Raw genomic sequence first — 21,907 nt, 5'->3', positions numbered from 1 at the left:
GTGTGTGTGTGTGTGTGTGTGTGTGTGTGTGTGTGTGTGTGTGTGTGTGTGTGTGTGTGTGTGTGTGCGTGCGTGCGTGCGTGCGTGCGTGTGCGCGCACGCGAGACATCTGTCTTATCTACTGGCAGCTAGAGGAACTTCCCTTTTGTGTTTGTAATAGGAAAACAGGGTAGTTCTGCACATCGATAAAGAAAAAAATGTTTGCACCTGAGCTCAAGTTGGATTTAAGATTCAAACAATGTCTTTCCATTTCACAAAAAGATTCTTCACCTTTCCAAAACATTCGCACTTGAGTGTATCGCTAACATGCAGCAGTAAAGGAATAATAATCTCTAGAAATGTACAGTGGTGCCTTGACCTACGAGTTTAATTCCTCCTGTGACCACACCTGAACCTAAATTCACTCATATCTCAAATTATAAGGAAAGAATGGAAATTCCAGTTATCCATTCCAGCCCTTCGGCTCCTTCTAGTGTACGTGCCTTGGCCACCAGGATGCAGTATAACAGGGACACAAATGAACACAAGTGACACAGCAGCATCAATAATAGTACCATTAGTATTTGGTAGACTATACAGAGGATAAATAATATATGCCAGTGAATTTTGTTGTATTGTCAGTTTACATGTATTGCTCCGCCGTTTGTGTTGTAATGAAATGGTTAAACCGCAACCCTGATGCTATCCCTGAGCCTGTGGATGGCATTTTGACTTTTATGCTAGCATTCGGCTAATGGACTTCAAGGAAAAGTTATGTGGTTGTTTCAAATATACAACATGTAAATCTGTTTATTTTATATTTAGTTTGGCAGTCAACATCTTAGAGAATATTTGTGAAAAATTGTTCACTATCTGCCAAACTGCTCACTATCTGCCAAAGTGAACTGAGTTGACTGCCACTCTAGAGTGCTCATATCTCAAACTTTTGCTCTGAAGTCAAAGCAAAATTCGTCTGAAGGACGGGTCTTACCTCTAAAAACTCGCAAGTTGCGGCATTCTTAAATCAAGGCACCATTGAGGTTGTTTTACATTTTCGTTCGCCTAACAGCAAAATTCCCAAAGCCATTTTTTGAACAGTTGCCTTGTTTCTCGAGTGTACACAAATCCGATCGCCATTTTCAGCGACATCGGTGATTGGTTGTGATGTCACAATTTGCTGATTGATCAATCACATCATTGATTGGCTCTGCAAAATAAGACAATACAGCAAATATCTTGATCACTCCAAGGATGTACTTTGCTGCCATCATTAATAAGCCATATTTTCTAAGCATATTCAGATTTTTTTTGTAAATATATATACACAGTCAAACCTCGGTTTTTGACCATAGTTCATTCCAGAAGGCTGTTCGAAAAGCGATTTGTTCGAAATCTGAAACTATTTTATGAGCCCATGATTGTGGGCTAATACACTATGCAGAAATAGCACACAAAAAAAAAACAAACAGTCAGATCTGCGTAAATCACAACAAACATGTCTGCTCACAATGAACATTACTTCCTTGTGTAAGGAAGTCGAGAGGAGTCGAGTGGCACATTCGGGTTTGCTTGGTTTGTTCGAAAACCGTTTTTCGGTCGTAATCCGAGGCATAAAAATCTCAAATTTTCTGGTCAAAATCCGATTTGTTTGATAACAGAGATTTTCGAAAACCGAGGTTTGACTGTGTATATATATATATATATATATATATATATATAATATTTTCTCCTTTCGGGGGGTTGTCACCATTTTCGGCGTGTCTGTGTAAATAAGCACTTTTATTTTCTTTTATTGCTATCGTGACAGTAAGTTCCTTGGTAGTTACCCTAAAAGACTAAGGATATGTACGTGCTCAAAACAGGAAATAGTCGTACCCTGAGCTGGAGGCTCTCCACCCACTGTCCGACCGCCTTATACTCCGGGATGGAGGAGTTGGTCATCTGGAACTGGAACAAGTCATAGCGTCCTGGAGCATCACCGTTCTTATTAAAGACAACCGGGGTGGCAGCACTGCCTGTACAAAGAGAATAAAGGTGGCCATGGGTGAGACAGGGTGTCACATTCGATTGGAAAACAAACAAAAGCATGAATCTGTAAACCCTCTCCTCTCTTGCCGTGTGGTGGCTTAAAATGATACAAAATGCCTGACTTTCCCCTGGAAACACCACCATGACCTACATCTTGCACTCGACTGTAACCGGAAGCAAACATGCCATCTCCCTGCTGACCGCTATTGCAGCACCTCACCTGCTTCCTATTCATCATCAGGCCTGCGCGGCAGCCGCAAGAGAAATACATTCCACCTCCAATATGTGCTTGCATTACATTTGCTGGCTCTCAGGTGCTGTGTAACAGTGAAAACTGATCCTTGTTGAAAGATGCAGTCAGGTCCATACGTCCCGGGACATGGACACAATTCTCATCATTTTGGCTCCGAGCACCACCAGAGTGGATTTGAAACGACGCGAGCAATATGTGTTTCAACCGCAGACTTGAAGTTTCAATTTGAGAGTATTTATATCCAAATCAGGTGAATGGTGTAGGAAGTAGAACCATTTGTACAGTATATGTGCCTCCCACTTTTGAAGGGACCAAAGGTCATGTCACGAATGGCCGCTAGGCGGTTCCAGGTGGGCATGTATAGCTGCCAAAGAACCCGGCTCCCTGGTATTTGTTGATTTTCTGACTGCTAGAAAAAACAGCAGGGTGGATCCTGAAGTGTTTCGCGCAATTTGATTATCTGCTCAAAAGTCCTTGAACAGCACTTCACAGTGCATATGGACAATGGCCGCAAGCATCCTTAGAAAGCAACCGCAGAATTTTTTAGGCCAAAAAGGTGGCGTGTCACGCAATGGCAATCACCTGACCCGAATCCAACTGAGCATCCCTTTCACTTGCTGGAAACAAAACTGAAGGCAGAATGCCCCGAGCAATAAACAAGTAGGAAGTGAAGACATTTTCAGTCGAGGCCTGGCAGAACATCGCCAGGGATGAAATCCCAGGCGTCTGCTGATGTCGTTGATGGCTCCCAGACATCAGGCTGTCATTGCGTGCAAATGATTTGCAAATTAGCTTTCAAAAGTCCCAGTTTGCTTGAGGATTGTTCATTTGTCCCATTAATTTAGTTGTCTTAAAAAGTGGGAGGACTGTAAACAAACCACCGTTATTGCGCCACAGTTCTCCATTAAATTCAAGCTGAAATGATGCAATTTAAGCCCATCTTGTTCCTTCTGTTTCAAATCCATTGCTGTGGTGTTTAGAGCCATAAAAATGACAATTTTGTCCGTGTCCCAATATATATGGACCGTACTCAGTGTGCACCTCAGGTTAAAGGCGATGCATGGCATTCACACAGCGGACAACAACGGGAGATGGAGGCAGAATAAACAGGTCAGCCAAAGCGTCATATGGTCTCCATCTGCTCTCAGTGCGTAACAGCCTGTTTTAAGCAGAATCCTGAAGATTGCACTAATTAATGTCACGAGGACAACGCAACCTTGTTTTTTTTCCGCTTTTGTTTTGTTTTGTTTTGGTGAACCGTGTACAGTACTCTACATGTTTATGCATGTCCTTAAAGGACATCTTCCCTGCAGAAGTGCACGTCGGACATGCATTCAGATGAAAACGCCCGTGCTTCATTTGAAACATGAGTTCTAAATTGTTGACGGGGCATTTTAAGATCTCAGTCTGAGGCGAGATCATAAAAAAAGAGAGCTCCACGTGGACGGGATCAGTCACCTTGGCACTGTGTTCAGTGGGCCATAAGCACAAATGGAGATAGTATTTTTTAACTGAGACAGCGGGAGTCTAATGACACTTGGCTGGGGAATTAAGAGCTTGAATCGCTCCGGCGATAAAAAAGTACAGGGAAAGGACCAAAAGCATATGTCCCCAAACACTTTTGGGAACATGTTTTCTTTTTTCTTTTCTTTTTTAAAAAAAAATATTTATTTATTTATTTATTTCTCTATTTATTTATTTTATCTGGAACAGAGCTTGTGGCGCTGAGAGGCCGCAGCACCTTTTCCATCATTTTAAGCCAGAGGGGGAATTTCATCTCTCTCCAGTTTTCTTTCCAAGGACATTTGTCATTGAACACTCTACAAAAGTTTCTGCCAAAAAGACTCTTGTAAAACAAAACAAGACAAGAGTAGTGAGGAAAAGTCTGTTTCCGGTGAAAGAACAAGCCAGGCACGCTCTTAAAAGGCTGGGGACAAAGGAAGTTTTTGTATTTTTTGGGGGGTGGGGGTGGGGGGGGGGGTTGTTGGCTCTGTAACAGTGCTGTGTGTAGCTCATGAGGTGTCATTTGCATATAGGCAGGAACACACTTTTGAACCCTTTCAATGCACCAAACTTCAAAATGTGCTAATGTGCTACATAATAGGCACTGTCATGATTATTTTTGCGATAACTCATCAGGAAGGCAAGACTAACCTTTTCTTAAAACGGCCTAAAGTCAGCGTGCGTCCCCAATTAGCGGGCCAAGAATTCAACCCGTTGTGAGCTCTCCTTCAGAATGAGAGTCGACATCCAAGGATCAAAACGTGATGTGGCTATGAATGTTCGGCCGCCACGAGACGTCGAGATTTACTGTACTACCAATCACAGCAAGGCTGTTTTCATATTCACGTTAAAGAGAACAGTAATTCAATCAGAGCAAAGGTTATTTAAATATTGAATATCAATGAGAAATCCAGCCGTCTCATCTGCCAGGTGTTTTTGAACAACTAGAATAGCTTGAAAAGTGCATTCTGGGCATTTCAGACTCAAGTTGTCTTGCAAACCTCATAGAAGGATAGCCCCCCCGAGAAAAAAAAAATAAAAACGTGAGGCATGGGGCCCTCAAGAAATGCTCTCATGGTTTCAGGAACTAAGACCAACATTTTCTCTTTCTTCCACGAAGGCTGAAAAAGTGGCTCGTTGAAGAGTAAATATTTACACCCATGTTTTGTAAGTGCCATCATTTTATGTGTACAGTGTATAGACGTCATCAAGCTCAACATGTCCACTCTGCCGTAGGGAGACATTCATTTGCATACAACTCTTTCAGACCTTGAAATATACAACATTTGAGAAACGGGAAACAGTCAGCTTGATGAAGTGAAGGTCCCCCATGTGCTCATTCACTGCCAACATTAGCCAAAAATGTCCACCTTGCCACCGGTCAGCACGCGCCCGTTTTGCTGTTTGCAGGCAGTTCAAGTGCGGGAGCTTGACCAACATGCATTTCAAACGGCATAATCTCTCAATGCAATACAATTGAAGTTCAATGGAAAATCTCAGCATTTTGGCATGAAACAGGAAAGTCTCAAAGGCACATTTGTCACTGTGAGCAGATCAAACATTCCGCTGCTTTACAGTCACGCATGTGGAAAGTGCTGTTTGTATGACCAAAAAATTGTGAAGTAAATCAGGAAACCTGCCCAACCCACAAACAAACATAAAATAAATCCAGTGCGTGTCAGACATGTTCATACCTCTCTGTGTCACCAAAATAGACTTGTTAAAGCAGCGTGTAAAGATGTCGGCAAGATATGGGCTACCGCGAGCAGCAAACGTGTGACAGGAGTTTCATTTGGTAGTGGGCGCCCCAGCAGAACCGTCGCGCACGCACGAATAGCACAAACAGCACAAACACACAAAGTCAGTCAAGAATGTGACACGAGCGATCAGGAACTTGGCGCTCTGCAGCTTTGCAGCAAATAATTAAGTGGCATTTCTGGGCGCGCTGATAAAAGACGTCTTAAAAATTCCTTACAATTTCCCCCTCGCCTGATATTTCCGTGGAGCAAAATGTTCTTTCTCGGCTCCTAAGCAAGGGTTTCGTCTAAGATGAAAGATTTAGACATTTGCATGAGGCTCTGAACTAAGACTTAGCAAAAGTGCACAGCTGCTCTGCTGTTCTGAGCGGTGTGGGTGGACCGGGGATCCACTGCTGTGTTTTTCTCGCATCATTATTCTCGCCTTTTTTCTTCCCCGCTTCTCACTCCTCAGCTCTGTGACTCAGGCGTAGTGGGGATATAAACAAAAGGAGGTTTGCACTCCTTCACTTTAAAATATACATCAGCGGTGGCACGTCCACACGATAATGCAGCAGGTTATGGGCTAAATGCACTAAGCCGCAACGTAACCGCCTTCCTTCACTCGTGGAAAGGCTGTCGGATCTCGTAGCGCCACAGAGAGCGCCAGAGAGGCGCAAGAAGGCGGACGGAAGAAACGGCCTTGTGTTTGTTCGACTGAAATCGGCCTCCATCTTTGTCACTCCGAGTTGAATGATTTTGGCCAAGCTCAAATCCATAAAATGTGCCCAGATGGCTACTGAGATGGGACAACGGATTTTCAATCAATTTAATGTATCTTCACTTCGATAATGCCCACTGAAATGCTGCACACAGACAGTCGCTCCCTCATCTTGCACTGCTGCCATAGCGACAGGGTTGGAGGCTTTGTAGCCTTTATCTCCCTGACAGAAGTTTGTCTTCACGCAATTGAAGAGAAATGTGCCTTGTTAAAACCGCTCACAGTGCTGTTTGAAATTATAAAGTTTGAAATGATTCGCAAATAACATTTAAAATGAGATAAATCAATCTCACGGCACAAAATGAATTTGTTCCAGCCACCCAACAAATAAATGTTTTAAATGGGAAAAATACCACTCTATAGTACAGTACTCATAAAAAACATACGGTAATGACATAATTAAAAAGAATACAAATAATCTAACAGTTTTTCATAACAATTGGCTCTGCTTTGTGTGGATGATCATGTGACCTAACCTGAGAAAAGGTTAGCAGTCGGGATAGTCCGATCGATCGTTTGCCGATAATTATCGGTCGATATTCGTGAAGAGGTCGGTGAATTTGATCAAAGCCTCTCCAGGCTGATGTGTATATAATTGTTCTGGTAAGGGATTAAAATATTTTTCCCAAAGTGTTTCTCTTCTTTACCTATGACTTGTTTTTGGAAAATAACTATACGCATGTTCCTGTCTCTACATTCCATGAATGTTTACCAGAAATGCATGACACATCACCAGTAATGTCGACGAATTGACATGGGTGTCAGCATTTAAATATGACAAACATTCAACTGTTGGTAACAGAAACACAAGGAATAACGTCCTTGAGGCTAGATCATATGACGTGCCTGTGGAGTGTTGCTGCATTCTGTTCATCGGCGTCACAACAAGAAAAAAGAAAAAAAAATCAAGGATGGATGGTCCGTAAGGATAGCAAAAGTTTTGGCATGGCCCCCCCAAAAAAGAATAAAAATCATCCCCATAAAATCGGTAGTTGTAGCTCTAAAATGGAAAATTTTTACACCGAAATCACATCATCGGTATCAGTGTCAAGAACGTCATTTCTACGTCACACACAGGCGGCGTACAAGGCGACACGCAGCCAAATAAATAAAAACAACACAACAGACACACACGCACAGCGGGGTGATTGATGAAATTAAAACAATACCAGACACAGCTCATTGAGGTCTGTGGGACTGAGAGATATACCACGCCATTTTATTTTTTTCTGAATTTGGTTTCCATCCTCCAAGCCTGCTCATTTTGTTGGTCATCCTGGCCGCGAAAGGAAGCCGGCTGCTTTGTTTACCTTTTGGTTCCACAGACCGCAATAACATTGTCCCATATGGTTTTTATTTCACCAATCACCACACATCGTGTGTGTGTGACGAATTGACATGGGTGTCAGCATTTAAATATGACAAACATTCAACTGTTGGTAACAGAAACACAAGGAATAACGTCCTTGAGGCTAGATCATATGACGTGCCTGTGGAGTGTTGCTGCATTCTGTTCATCGGCGTCACAACAAGAAAAAAGAAAAAAAAATCAAGGATGGATGGTCCGTAAGGATAGCAAAAGTTTTGGCATGGCCCCCCCAAAAAAGAATAAAAATCATCCCCATAAAATCGGTAGTTGTAGCTCTAAAATGGAAAATTTTTACACCGAAATCACATCATCGGTATCAGTGTCAAGAACGTCATTTCTACGTCACACACAGGCGGCGTACAAGGCGACACGCAGCCAAATAAATAAAAACAACACAACAGACACACACGCACAGCGGGGTGATTGATGAAATTAAAACAATACCAGACACAGCTCATTGAGGTCTGTGGGACTGAGAGATATACCACGCCATTTTATTTTTTTCTGAATTTGGTTTCCATCCTCCAAGCCTGCTCATTTTGTTGGTCATCCTGGCCGCGAAAGGAAGCCGGCTGCTTTGTTTACCTTTTGGTTCCACAGACCGCAATAACATTGTCCCATATGGTTTTTATTTCACCAATCACCACACATCGTGTGTGTGTGTGTGTGTGTGTGTGTGTGTGTGTGTTTGAACTTTATTTGGCAGTGTGCCTACTTGTGCTGTGCTTGCGTGTGCCATAAAAAGTCCGTTCTGGACGCTGATTGGTTGTCGCCGGGCACAACGCTGTCAAAAGTTCGCTTCACTGACTGACGGACTTGATTGGGCAGAAATAATGACAAACAATAATGACGGACTGGCGGGCCCGCCGCTGGCGAGTGATGAACGTTGGAGCAGTGAAATCGACTCACGCGGCCACCATCGCTACTAGCCATGTGAACTGTTTTTTACTGCAAGTCTTAAAAAATTGTTGACGAATTTAGCAATGACAAAGCACGGTTCAAATAACGATGATGGAGTGATAGCTGACAGACTGGGTGGGCTAAATTTACCGGCACGTGCACCTCTGCCTGTATTGATTTTCATTCTCAATTCTTGCTAAAAGTTTAAGCTCATTGCTGTTTGCAGAGGTTCACGTGGTGAACTGTCCTGCAACTATATCAATTTCAACTCTATGCCCCCGTTCACATTGTCCCTGTGATTAACAGGGGACCAGTACAAGGTCAGCTAGGAGAGATTCCAGCTCCTCGCAGCACTATAAGCAGAAGAGCAAGCAGTGTTGTCAAGAATGGATTCTAATGGTTTGTTGTTACATCATTTATAGTGCGTTAATTTTACGATTTAGTCCATTTTCAATGGGATAAACAGGAAGAGCACCAACACACTATTTTTTATTTAGTTCATGCTGCGAATATTATTCTCACCACACATACTCCACATAACATTTGTCATAGGGGAGAGTTATTTTAATGCCAGGCGCAGTTGAGCTGCTGTGCGCACCTCTCAAAGTAGGCCAGTTTGGGCAAACTAATTCACATACTTCTTTTGAATTTTTATTTTTTTTTTTGAAGAGCTCTTTCTGATCGAGACCATTTTCTAAGGACACAGTGTTCTTCAGATGAGCTTCTAATGATCACCGGCTGACACACCAGAACATCTGTAAAGACGCTAGTCTCTCTTGCCTCCGAGTCGCCTTCTATACGGCTCTCTCCTTCCACTGGCTGTTGCCCTGCAGTGCAGATGTCATTAATAGCCACTGGCATTAATGGTTAAGTATGTCATACTCTGTATGGGCCTGAAAAATGCAGAAGATCAAGAGCAGGGACACCCAGACAACATCAAATAATCCTGAAATATTACACAGAGCTGGAACTATTGACACACTTTTCTGAAAATATTTTCCCAAGACTGGCCAATATTATTACATTTCTGCAATTACTATTTTGGACTGATTTGTGTATATACTAGGGACAGAAAATAGCGTTCTGGTTTCAGTCTTGGTGCCGATACTGCACACCTGTACTTGTAAAAACGCTCAGATACGACTTCACCAGGCTGACATACAGTCAACCTTCAGGGTAGGAGCCAAGCCAGCTGTGTGGCGTTACCTTCAGGATGCGGATGCCACTTTAGGCGACTGCGAGTTGTGTATTGTAATACAGATGACAAACTCTGCTTGGGCGGCAAAGGAGATGTCTGGCATTCGGCAGGTACCAAGTTTTGTGAGCCCAAGATTTACAGTAACTTTTTGTATTCTCAAGAAGCAGCCTTGTACTCGCATTCATTTTTAATCACTTCATTTGGTAGTTGACACACATTGTACATCGGTAACGCGACGTCCAAATTCTTACTCAAACATATCCACCAGACGCTACATTCTTCTTCGTCCCTTATTTTTGTCTTAGCTGCTCTTTTAGACTGGTGTTCAGACAGAGCCACTGGAAAACTGAAATGCCCTTTTTTACAGGCAACATGTAAGTAAAACGTGTGACAAGACTTGAAGTTGGATGTTAAAATGTCAGTAATGACAATTGTTGATTGTAACTAAAGCCATGTTCAAGCAACGTTTGTGGTTTTTGAACATTTTGTTGAAATAGGAGACATTTTCATCACCATTACGAGATGTAATGGTGATGATATCAAGTATTGGTGCGCAAACTGAAGTACTTGGACTTGTATTCGGTCTGAAAAAAGTGGTTATGGAGCATCCCTCGTTTAGACCGTTCATGCAATCAAAACATACATGCCTCGTGTTTCAAACATTGACTTTTGGCAACACGACTAAGGAACAATTCGAAAGAGTCAAAGGCATGAGGAACAAGTAAATAAGAAGTGATTATGAATGTTGAAAGACTATTTCTGAACCCCCACAATCCTACGTGTTACAATGATTCTTTGCTGCTTGTTGCTACTTGTTGTTCGGAACATTTCGTAGAACAACTGTTTGTGCCTCAAAGCCGAATGAGGATTGGCATGAAGCAGTGACATGTGGGGAGGAGGTTTGTGACTGGTGAGGCACTCACTCCTCTGGAGTCGGACATAAAAATATGAACGCACAGTAGTATTGCTTAATTGAAACATTTGTTTTTAAATCTTCTGATCAACAACGTGATAGAAAGAAAAAAAAAAATAGTTCATAACACATCAAATGAATTGTTACTTTTTTGCTGATCTCTCTTTTTTTAAAGTAAATAGCATTTTGTCTTCCCTTTATATTGTGCCGAAAGCTCTAATGATAAAATTACCCATCATAATGTGTTACCGATCCGTGTGAAAGCCGTAAAAGAGTTTGACGAGTTATGATTAATTTACTGGAGCCAAACCCCAATAAAAGTGAATGGAAGCTTAACGAAAGTCTGCAATTCGCTGAGGCTTCCGCTCGTAGTTACGTACCTCTATGGGAAGTGCGCCGCGCTTCTCAATCGCATTGCGTCAGCGGAGTTTGAGCAATGCCATCTGTCGGCAGCTGTACGGTACTTTCTTGACTCTTTCAGCCGCTTTTCTGGCCGATCAGAATGACTTAATACTGTCTGTCATTCCCATTCAGTAACTTAATTGAGACAGACTGTTTTGTGTGACCATGTGCAAAAGATGTGGGAGAAAACATATATACTGACAGTATAAAAGTGGAACAGGGAATGTCTCTTGGGTGACGGCATGCGCCAATAACTGCCTGCATCAATGAATACGTGCGTGGTCGTGTGAGGTATGAAGGATGCTATAACTCACACTTTTGCCTTCTTACGAATATATTGGAACAGGAAATATGCAAATTCAGCCATTTTACTGATTTCAATGATGAAATCATTGACATTATTGGATTGATAAAGAAAATCAATGGGAAAGCACAGACCAGAAAACTAAAATGGCAAATGATTTAACGCAATCCTTAGTTTGTTCTCTGCCTCCCTTGCCTGTCCTGACCGCACATCAATAGGTAAATGCAACCCACGGTAACATTATATTAGCAGTACCTGCTAATGTATTCAATCAAACATCATTTACGTGACGACAGAATGAGACTTTAAAGTTACTGATGGTAACTTTCAAGGAAAGTTTTGGTGGCCGTCTTGGCAACGCCCCCACGCTCCTGCATTAATGAAGAGCACCTTGACAAGGACATACAAACTTCATTTTAATTAAGAAAAAAGTGCGATGAGCCGTTTTCTTTCCGTTGCTGCTAATACCCATGCTGATGGGCGTTTTTTCCCCCAACATGTACCCTTAACCCAGCCATTAACCCATCTCTTTTCTACTGCTTACATGTCGGTTCATATTTAGTATTCGGTACATAAATATAAAGAAGTGAAAGTCAGCTGCTTCCAAGTCAAGATCATGTATTTTTCATGGCAGTATTGTCATCAAGTATTCAGCAGTGTAGCAAAGGTCAAAGCAGTGGGATCTTTTGTATATTAATCAACAAAAGCTTGTTTGACTTCAAAACTGTTTGTGGCGCCTCCATCAACGATGTCCTTGAAAGTCAGACTCACCGTTGAAGCTGGAATTGCGGATGTACTTGAGCAAAGTTTTTCCTTCGGCGGACTCCATCTGCGGACAGACGCCAGGGTGGTCGGGACACAAGTCCCTCTGCATGTTGTGCAGCGCGTGGGCCATGGCATACACCGCATCGATCACAAACTGCACCTTCCCTTCCTGCTCATACTTGGAGTCAATCCCGATGCGTTCTTGGCCTGTGGGAAGAGGACCAGGCGCTAGTAAATGCAGCACAAACCATGCGACGTTACGTCAGCGCCCGTTGTCGTCTCCGCTTTCAATTCCTTCCTCAGTTCCTTCCTCTGTTTATCATTTGCTGGCAGTACGTTTAAGTGTGATTTTGAGGGAATTACACCCAAAAGGGACAATGCGGCAGAGTCAATGAAGGAGACGTCTTTAGTTCCCAAACGCAGAAATTGCCAAATTTCAGGCTGCGCCGTTTGTGACTGAGCCAGTAGATTGCACTAATGTGCTGTTCTATATAGTAATGGGCTGCTAACAATGGGCCTCATTGGTGCCATCAACAAGGTGATAAAAATCACCATGAACTTTAGAAACACACTTCCCTGCACTGGCTTCGTGCTCTTTTACGCTGCACTGCCCTTTGACTATGGCTTGCTGTAAAGGTTTTGCCTCATGTCGTTCATAAACAGCATGAATATTTAAATGTCCAACCTGCCGCTGGATTCTTTCTTGTGACCAAACGTGTTGTTTTGCACTATCGGTGTTGGAAGATCCGGTGATGCCACTGACAGAATGTGACCGGCAACAACACCCGAAAAGGGCCCGGTTTACTAAGATCGCAGGTGGCGAGCGCTCAATTGCATGTTGAGCCAGATTGTGTGCGGCGTTGGTGGCCGTGTTGCATGTCGTTCAGGTTACGTGCACACAGCAGGACGTGATGGCCAATTCAGATTTGAGTTAAATCCAAACTTTTCACGCAATGGCGAGTATTGCTGACGTAAGTCTCGAGGCCCGAGCTTGCCGACTTTACCTACAATACTATTTGCTGAATAATGACATGAAAAAGGCACAGATGCTAATTGTTGTTTCGGTGAAGGATTATGTTTGACATGGAATGAAATAAAGTCAAATGCTAAAGTAAGACTGTTACTCTTCACAACTTTGCAGATTCAAAGGCAATCGTGACTGAGACACATTGATAGATTCCGACTGATATCCACAAACGAAAGAAGCCGGGGTCGTTTTTAAATCAAACAATGGAATTGTTCTGTCACATATGGACAAAAAAATATGAATTGACCTCGCTTACGAGGATTGCCATCTCCTAAGAATCCAAATAGTGGCCGCAAATTTGCATGTAGACAGATGGTAATGTGGATTTAGGAGGTCACAATAAATGTGAAAAATGGAGTCTGAAGTGATGGAACTGTGTTAGTGGAAGAGGCAAAGAAATGGCTACAGAAAAGAAATATATCGCTCCGGTGACTTTTGGGAAGTCAGCGACTGTACAAAAGCCATGTTTTATTTGATTTAACCTCACTCGAGTGCCTGTGAATTGAATGTGTCGTCGTGTTACCTGACATTCTATTCAAAATTCAGGACAACACACCACACAGCACACGATATTTAACGACGCAAAATCAGCCGTTGCAATTTGTCGCAGGTTTGATGAGTGCTAAATTAACCCAAATATTCCGGCACAGTGAACTGTGGGGCAATATTACCTGTTTGACAATCCTGAGCGCGCCAGCGCCAGGATCAGCTTGCACGTCGTTTGCGTGAGCCATCAAAATTGCACGTTTTTTCATGTGGACACCTTTTCTAAATCAGCCACAATGGCTCCTAGTGGCATGTTGTTACACTTGCAACATTCATTAATTCATTTTCCGATCCCCTTATCCTCACAAGGGTCGCGAGGGGTGCTGGAGCCTATCCCAGCTGTCTTCGGGCAGTCGGCAGGGGACACCCTGAACCGGTTGCCAGCCAATCGCAGGGCACACAGAGACAAACAACCATCCACGCCCACGCTCACACCTCGGGACAATTTGGAGTGTTCAATCAGCCTGCCATGCATGATTTTGGAATGTGGGAGGAAACCGGAGTACCCGGAGAAAACCCACGCAGAGAACATGCAAACTCCACACATGCAAACTCCACACAGGGAGGCCGGAGCTGGAATTGAACCCGGTACCTCTGCACTGTGAGGTCAATGCGCTAACCATTGGACCACTGGGCCGCCTACACTTGCAACATATTATCAAAAATTATTCTGTCTGATACAAACAAACATTGTACCGTCGGGAAAAGGAAACATCGGGCCTCAACACAAAAGTATCTGTATGATTTTGTTTGACTGCAGATGATAACGGGACGGGACGCAGCAGACTTGCTTAACAGGAGGTCAAAAACAATCATCGTTGACATTTCAGTCCATTACTCACAACTTCACATATTACAGCCAACAAGCATCAAAAAAAATAAGCATAGGGTGACCTATATGCACGCTCTTTCAATGCACAAGGTTCTTGTTCTGGATGTGACATTCACAAATAAGACCTGACTTGAGATATGAAGAAAGAAACTATCAAAACAGTCGCATGGCCTTCATCGTTACAAAAGGCATTCTTAGCTGGATCGAGAGAAGAATAAAAGTCATTTACAATAATTTCACGGTGGGTTTGTGGGGTGCGCGGCGTGGACGTGCATCTTTTATCTTTGACACATGATGAAATACCCCGCATGGTACATGAGAAAGGAAACCAAATCCTTGGGCAAACATTCATTTGTGATACAGCAGCCTAAGCGTCAATGTGTATGCGGGCAGGCAAGATTAATACAGCGTCCCACATTACCGTCATCACCCACATAGATAATGAATGTCGCACCATGCCTGTCAAACCGTTGGCACCCTGAGTTTAAGTAATATGAGCATGCATCACAACACTACCATTACAGCCACCACAAAGACGGTATTACAACAAATACGGGGGCATAATAAGTAGTCATTCTGCTTGCTGTCATTTCCACTGTAATTTCAAACCCAAATAAAGCGGACTCCTCCTGCCCAACTGAGCTGACTCCATCGCGAAGGGGCGCAGGGAATATAACGTGCGCTACTGAAAAACTTCAAGACGGATGTTTAGGAAGCAGGTCCTCGGGCGTGAGGCAAAATATTAATGAACGAGAGGACAGACACGCCCTGGGAAATTCAACAGGAATATCTTAAAATGAAGCGAAGGAACAAACAGCATACTGCTGCCAGCTTGCCCGCATACAGAACACATGACATGACGTCATTCTATTTCGTGACCAACTAGCGTCTTGAAAATCATTTATGAAAAAAATAAATGGCCGACCGCGTCCTAATGGGGAGAGCCGCACCTCCGTCACTGCCATGGCAACACTCAATCAACATTAGTGGTGTGTAATACCGGTGGGCCATCCAGGACACCCCCTTTAAATCCACGCATGCTCTCAATGCATACATTGCATCTGAAGCCTCTCTCTTTTGTTCGGCCGAGGCTTCTCATCATCAACTTTTCAACAAAGTGACTTCAAAGGAAATTACTCCTCAGTCACAAGGCGTTTCTTACATAGTGCTGTGCAAAAGACACGGCTGGCTTCCTTTTCATTGCATTCCTTTTGACAGAAAAAGTGACATAATTTAGGATTCCATTCCATTCAGGTTTTAGAGAAGCAGGTCCCTAGGAGTTCACATTTTTGTGTGTGTGTGTTTTTTTTTCTTAATTGTATTGCATTTTGTAGAGCTGTCGGGACCAATAATCATGGTCCAATCACGTCATTTTTAGCTAAGTGGCATTGGCTCATGCAGTGCTCTGTCGTGCAGAGAGGCTTGTGTTCAAAATTGGCGCACGCTTTTGTGCTGGTCCGCAGCTCATTAAGAAAAATCGAGGCACAGAGGGAGACATGGAAATAGTTTGCCTACGACTGACAGCCAGAGAAACTTAAAAGACATTAAGATAAGACAAGAAAATCTTTTCTTGTCCTTTTGTAATTTATCATTACAAACCAAACCAAGTCTGTGTGACGAAACGGCAACAGCAGACTTCAAAAAGCGACAGGTTAGCAAGTGTGATGCGTTGTAAGACATACCTTGAAATAGAAGTGTGAATTCTTTGTTGACATGCAAGCTTGTGCCCCAGTGGTTGCAATTAGCGAGTCAATTATTCAATAATGTTGTTTATGGATGAGCAGAGTTGAGAACTAAGCACCAATATATGTTCTGATTGTATTGCTGGGGATCTGACTCAATATTGGCTGATACTCAATACCACTGTTGTCAAACTCAAGGCCCGGGGGCCAGATCTGGCCCACCACATCATTTTATGTGGCCCGCGAAAGCAGATCAAACATGTCAACTTCCATGATCCTTTCTAAAATGTCAACGAAAATTTTACATTCTCATATGTAATAAATAAGATATATTCTATAAGCACTTTCTTGTTACCAAACCCCTCATGATAGTAACTTAAACAATAGTTCAATCAACAGTTATGCGTGACTTCTCTATTTGGTTTCAGTCATCACGGCCCTCCAGGTGAAATGGTAACTAAAATGTGGCCCGGGCCATAAATGAGTTTGACACCCCTGCTCAAGACCAAGTGATTTGACTGAGTGGGGCGCAAAAAAAAAAAAAAGTGGTCGGCACATCCCTGCTATTTAATAGAATATACTTAACTTTCTCTAAGACAGCTTAAAAACCGGTTCTGAGGTCCATTTCACAGCATGTTATAGAAGTATAACTATGCATAAACCTGATAATCTACAAATGCTGCGTTCAAAAGAAATTGCGTGAAAGATATCAATTAAAACTATTTGCTGTTTTGATGTGACATTGTAGTGTATTAGAATGTTGGGGATTCATTGTAGACATTTTCAGGGTGCTTTAAAATGGTCTTTTCTCAACCCCCCCCAAAAAAAACAATATATATTTTTTAACGATTGTTAGAGTATCGTCTTTAAAAGATGCATTGTAATAACAACAAAGGCAATGATGGATATATACATTGTCGCATGCTGACCTAATTCAAATGAATATGTATGCCATCCACGATGAGAGGGACTAATATGATGAACTACTTCCTGTCCTTGGCGACGCACAGAAGCAGAAAAGACACACTGCACAATAAATTCTTAAAGGAATCAAATCCACACTTCCAAGTGAAACATTGACGTCAACCTGACACATATCAATTATTCAAGGCACCAAATGATCATGATAATGTGGATAAACAGCCTGCCGCAGTCACCGGGGAACGGAAAGAAAACGTCCAGAAGAGTTGCAGGATATTTGTCACAGGAGCAGGCGACGTAACTATAATATGACCAAGGCACGTGATGTGATGCGTTCTTATTATTCCAGTAATAACTCTGCGTCAACCCCCCCGGGCACAAACATTTCGGCTGCATTGAGAGGGAGCCAATAGAATGTCAGTGCTTTATCTGCAGCTTCTAATGCAAAGCAGCTTTGAACGATTACAGCCAAAATGGTAATTACGATTATATTTTATCGATATCAAAATCATGAGTCACAATTATTCATTGTCTCAGGGAAAACATTTGTATTTTTATTGCACCATTTTTCAACAAACAAACTGTCAATAGTTTTCATCGCAACGTGAGACTTTATAATGAATGGATTATCATTTTAGAATGACAAATGAAAAGTCTCTCATCCAATCCACAGTATTGACTTTAGTCTCCCGCGGCAAGGTGTGCTCACTTGTTCATTGAGGCAGCTTAAGGGAGCCTTAGCCATGCTTTTGGCCCCGGTGGTTGGTTGATTACTGGTTGAAGACGTTATTGATTAAATATGCAGCAGAGCCTGCATTTTAAATGTAAATATTGCTGACGATCACTTTAATTTAATCGCGGCGGCGAAAATTACAATTAGAATTCCGAATTAATTTCACAGCCCTCATGCAAAATCATGCCAAACTCAAAACGTGAAACATGACAAAAAGGTGTATATATACACACACAACACACACACACACGCACGCACGCACGCACGCACGCACGCACGCACGCACGCACACACACACACACTTGATTAGTCTTTCATTTCAGACAGCCGTTGCTGTGATTGTGTGTTGCAGAAACAATAGCAGGTACCTGTGCATTTACGACTGGTGTCTTCTTTCTTGGATGCGCTGAGAAGCCTGCAGTCAAAGTTCTCCTCCCAGAATTCAGCAAACCAAACGTTCCTACGATTGTTCTCCAGGGTGAGCGCAGTAAAGTATTCATCAAACCCTGGGAAGAGAGGAAAGAAGAGCGAGCCTCAGTTCCGGCCCAATTATGGTCCAATTCATACCTGCGGGAAATGAAATGCAGCAGTGCGGTGGTGACAGAACGGTTCTGGCCAGCAGGTATTGGCGGTTGCTGGTTAGCAAGCGCCACCTCATCAAACTTTGACTGGCTGTCTATTTTTCTTTTTAAGCCCTATGAAACTCAAATCACTTTCGTCTTCTTGGAAAGTGCACTAATTAAATAAATAAAAAACTCAATAATAGAGGCTGCAAAATGAATAGCACGGGAAGTATAAATGGTGCCACAGCCTCTTGCCTGGAGCTGAAAAGCCCCGATGGTACTGAAGTGGTTCCTTCACCTCACCTAAGCTGCCGGCGATGGGTGAAAGCATGCGCAGCGTATTAAAGTTAGGGTTATTTTCACTTTTTTTAATGGAGCGTTTTCATGACAGAAAGGCTGTTACAACCAAGGGCTCTCTTTTTCAGAGCAACTTTTTCCACCGATTGTGGCTCAAAATCCTAAAATGACAGAATCGACAATGGCTCTTTTCCCATCACTTGGATCACAAAGATATTTCTGCATTTAATTTCACACATTCAAGTCTCTGTTGGCTTCCTCATTATTGTGTCATACATCATCTGAGGCGTGGGTGGGAACGACTAATGGAACCCGGATGATTCATATCAATTTCTTTTCAGAAGACCGCTGACTGACGATGACAAAGTGGACTGATCTTAACCTTACGCACCCCCGCAGCGCACATTTGTCCTGGCCAGGCGTCACCTAATTAAAGAAAAAAGCAAAGGGATCTTCAATTCCAATGATTCATGGCTCTTGTAGGATGCAATACATAATGCCCCCTGCTGAGAATGTTCCTTTTCCCCGCCATATGTGTCAGTCCTCTGTCAAAGGTGGGCAAATGTCATTTTTCTTTATTTTAAAATAACCTTCATTACAGGCAGAGGTAATGAGAGTCGCACTTGTGGAGAGATTACAGTTTGCTGGAGAAATAATCAGCAGTGAAATACCGCCAAATAGCCAATAATACGCAATGGCGTGACGATGCAAAAAGATTTACGACCGTATTGCATGAAAGCAACTCTGACAAGTACGATTTATCCATAAAGTTACTAAAGTAAAAGTAAGTGAGCAAATGTACTCGAGCTCGTCGCAACCTACCTGTGACTATAGGCCATGACAAATGCCATTTGATTCATCGGAATTTTTCAGAGACAACATTTAAGCTACGCATGCCCGTTGCTAATGGCGTGGAAGCAAATTAGACGAACCTCAAGCTAAATGTCAGTTAAAAAAAGTTACTCCGAAGCAACAGTGAGCAACGTGACCTTGGCCTCCCTCCTCCTAGCCAAATAGACAGTATTTGCATCAAGGACATCGGCGCTCTCTGAGGACTGTGCAACGTCACTGGAGGAAATTGCCAGCTGAAGCAGAAATAGATGAGACCTGTCTGGCAATCAGGGTGTCGAGTAGGTAAATCGACATATTGTATTTTATCGCAAAGTCTGTCTTAAAGTGCACGAAATGTCTTGCAATCAATCTCTCGTTGTGTAGAGGAATTATATGCTAATGTTTGAGTTTGTTTTTCATGGGAGAGACGATCGTCCAGATATGTGATGTGAAGTCGTGCCTTTCAAGCTGTTCTAGACATGCAATCATGTCTTGTGAGGGCTTATCATATAAAGCTGATACCACGAGTAAACTATACATCTTTCAACGGCTTTCACTGTTTTCCCAAGCAGCCTGTGATAAAAACAATAACAACAAAAAGGCAACACGCAACCAGCCTCAAGACGTATAGTACCGTTAATACTCAAATGTACATTTATAGCTAGCAAAAGGGCAAAAGAGAGGCGATTTTAGCCTCAGTTTTTGGCAAGGACTCGGTCACTACTTACTGCACTTTTAATCGGCCTTGCTATAAGGTACACAAACTAATTACGCCCAATTTATAAAGCCTTCATAAATGTACTGACTGAAAAGTGATACCTAGTAGAGCTATAATTACACCCACCATTGTAAGCCTGTTGTTTAATTAATAATGGACCGCTCTAATAGCGTTGGTCAAAAATTAACAGTACTAATTTCTGATACAGCTCTTGCATTGAATCTTATTAGTCTGAATGTGGTATTAAAACTATACCTTACCATAAATTAGAAGCCGGGTTGGCATATATGAATTTCAGAAAGTTCAAAAGTTCAAAGAAAAAATATATTCCGTGACACATTACTTTCAACTCCAGTGTGTACTTGTCAAAGGCTGCGAAGCAGACACGAGGACTTAAATTCTTACGATAGTGCAGACCTCATCTCACATGATAATGCCAACTGGAGTATCACCAAGCTCATCTTTCCAAAGTTTATGTGATGATTTCAAATCTTTTGCAATCCCTCAACAAGGCACACATGTTTAGTCTTCATTATCTGTAATTAAATAGATAAAAAAATGGAGGAGTCTGAAGGGCTGGTCCCATCGAGTGAAATGTCGCGACGCTAACGATGCATGCGTGGTGCGCTGTGGCAGGACGTGTTCCTACCTTTAATGGAAGAGCGCTTGGGCAGTATGGTGATGGCGCCCACTGCTACCTCCTCCAGGTGGTGGATGGGACTGCTTTTGGCGCCCCAGCTGTCCGATCCAATCCACAGAAAATGGCCCACATGATTGGCCCTCTTCGTGGCATTGAGGACTCCCCTGCAAGGACATTTGGCTTAGACAGCGTGCGTGTGGAATTCAACCGCCACCCATCCATCCGTCCGTTTTCTCTACAGCTTCTTCTCATTGGGATCTCGCGTGTGTTGGAGCCTATCGCAGCCAGAGGTGGGTAAACCCTGCACCAAGGTCATATGAAAAGAAAGTCTGCATGCGCTTTGAACTAAATTCAATTCATGCCACACGCCTTTCGGACACCATGGTGTGACCCACCGCCTCCGTTTCCTCTCGATTTGTAGTGCAATGAATCAAAATGGAGAAATAGGTTAATGCGCGAATCCTAAACAGCTATTTGATCCTGAACCGAGCTGCCAAAGGCTACACATCGGGCTGTGGCTGTGGCAGTTCAGGGTCCTGCTTCTTGAAGTATGAGGGGAACTCGAAGACAACAGGTAACTATTCCATCTGATCATCATGAAAGGGGGATTCCCTCGAACGTGGCGCTTTTTCAAGGTTTGTCATTTTGCAAACTCAACACAGGATTGTCCAACTTCAGAACTGTAAGGTGGCTGTGATCAGTCGATTGTTGACGCCTATGCCACTTATTAATCACACATTTCTTGTGTTTTTACTTAAAAAAACAACAACAACAGAAAAAGCAAGTACAGTACTGTAGCAAATATTTGTGTGTTCTTGGAGGTGACACTTCCCTACGGGGAAGTGTAATTGACAACAAATCTGCGCTGCGCTCTTGTGATCTGTATTCCCTGTGTACGTCTTCTGGTGTTTGCAAAGGCATGTTTGTGTAACAGACGTGCTGCATGCATGGAAAATCTTTGCCTCTGGCTTGTCTTCTGGAGCTGC

General features: G+C 42.8%; 1 protein-coding gene across 2 annotated transcripts in view; it reads right to left on the bottom strand.

Annotated features, from left to right (window-relative positions):
- LOC109515024 (metabotropic glutamate receptor 7-like) overlaps positions 1-21,907 on the bottom strand; it is a 123,648-nt gene that overhangs the window by 32,058 nt on the left and 69,683 nt on the right. For both annotated transcript variants that reach the window (XM_019868560.1, XM_019868561.1), the window contains exons 4-7: positions 20,931-21,085; positions 18,241-18,378; positions 12,138-12,338; positions 1,855-1,994 (exon numbers count right to left, since the gene is read on the bottom strand). In XM_019868560.1, coding sequence (XP_019724119.1) covers positions 1,855-1,994; positions 12,138-12,338; positions 18,241-18,378; positions 20,931-21,085 — 634 coding nt within the window. The remainder of the gene's footprint in view (positions 1-1,854; positions 1,995-12,137; positions 12,339-18,240; positions 18,379-20,930; positions 21,086-21,907) is intronic.

Source organism: Hippocampus comes, unplaced genomic scaffold, assembly GCF_001891065.2.
Source record: "Hippocampus comes isolate QL1 unplaced genomic scaffold, H_comes_QL1_v1.1 scaffold41, whole genome shotgun sequence".
Lineage (NCBI taxonomy): Eukaryota > Metazoa > Chordata > Actinopteri > Syngnathiformes > Syngnathidae > Hippocampus > Hippocampus comes.
Note: the sequence above shows the minus strand (reverse complement) of the source record. Positions and strands in the feature narration are given on the sequence as shown.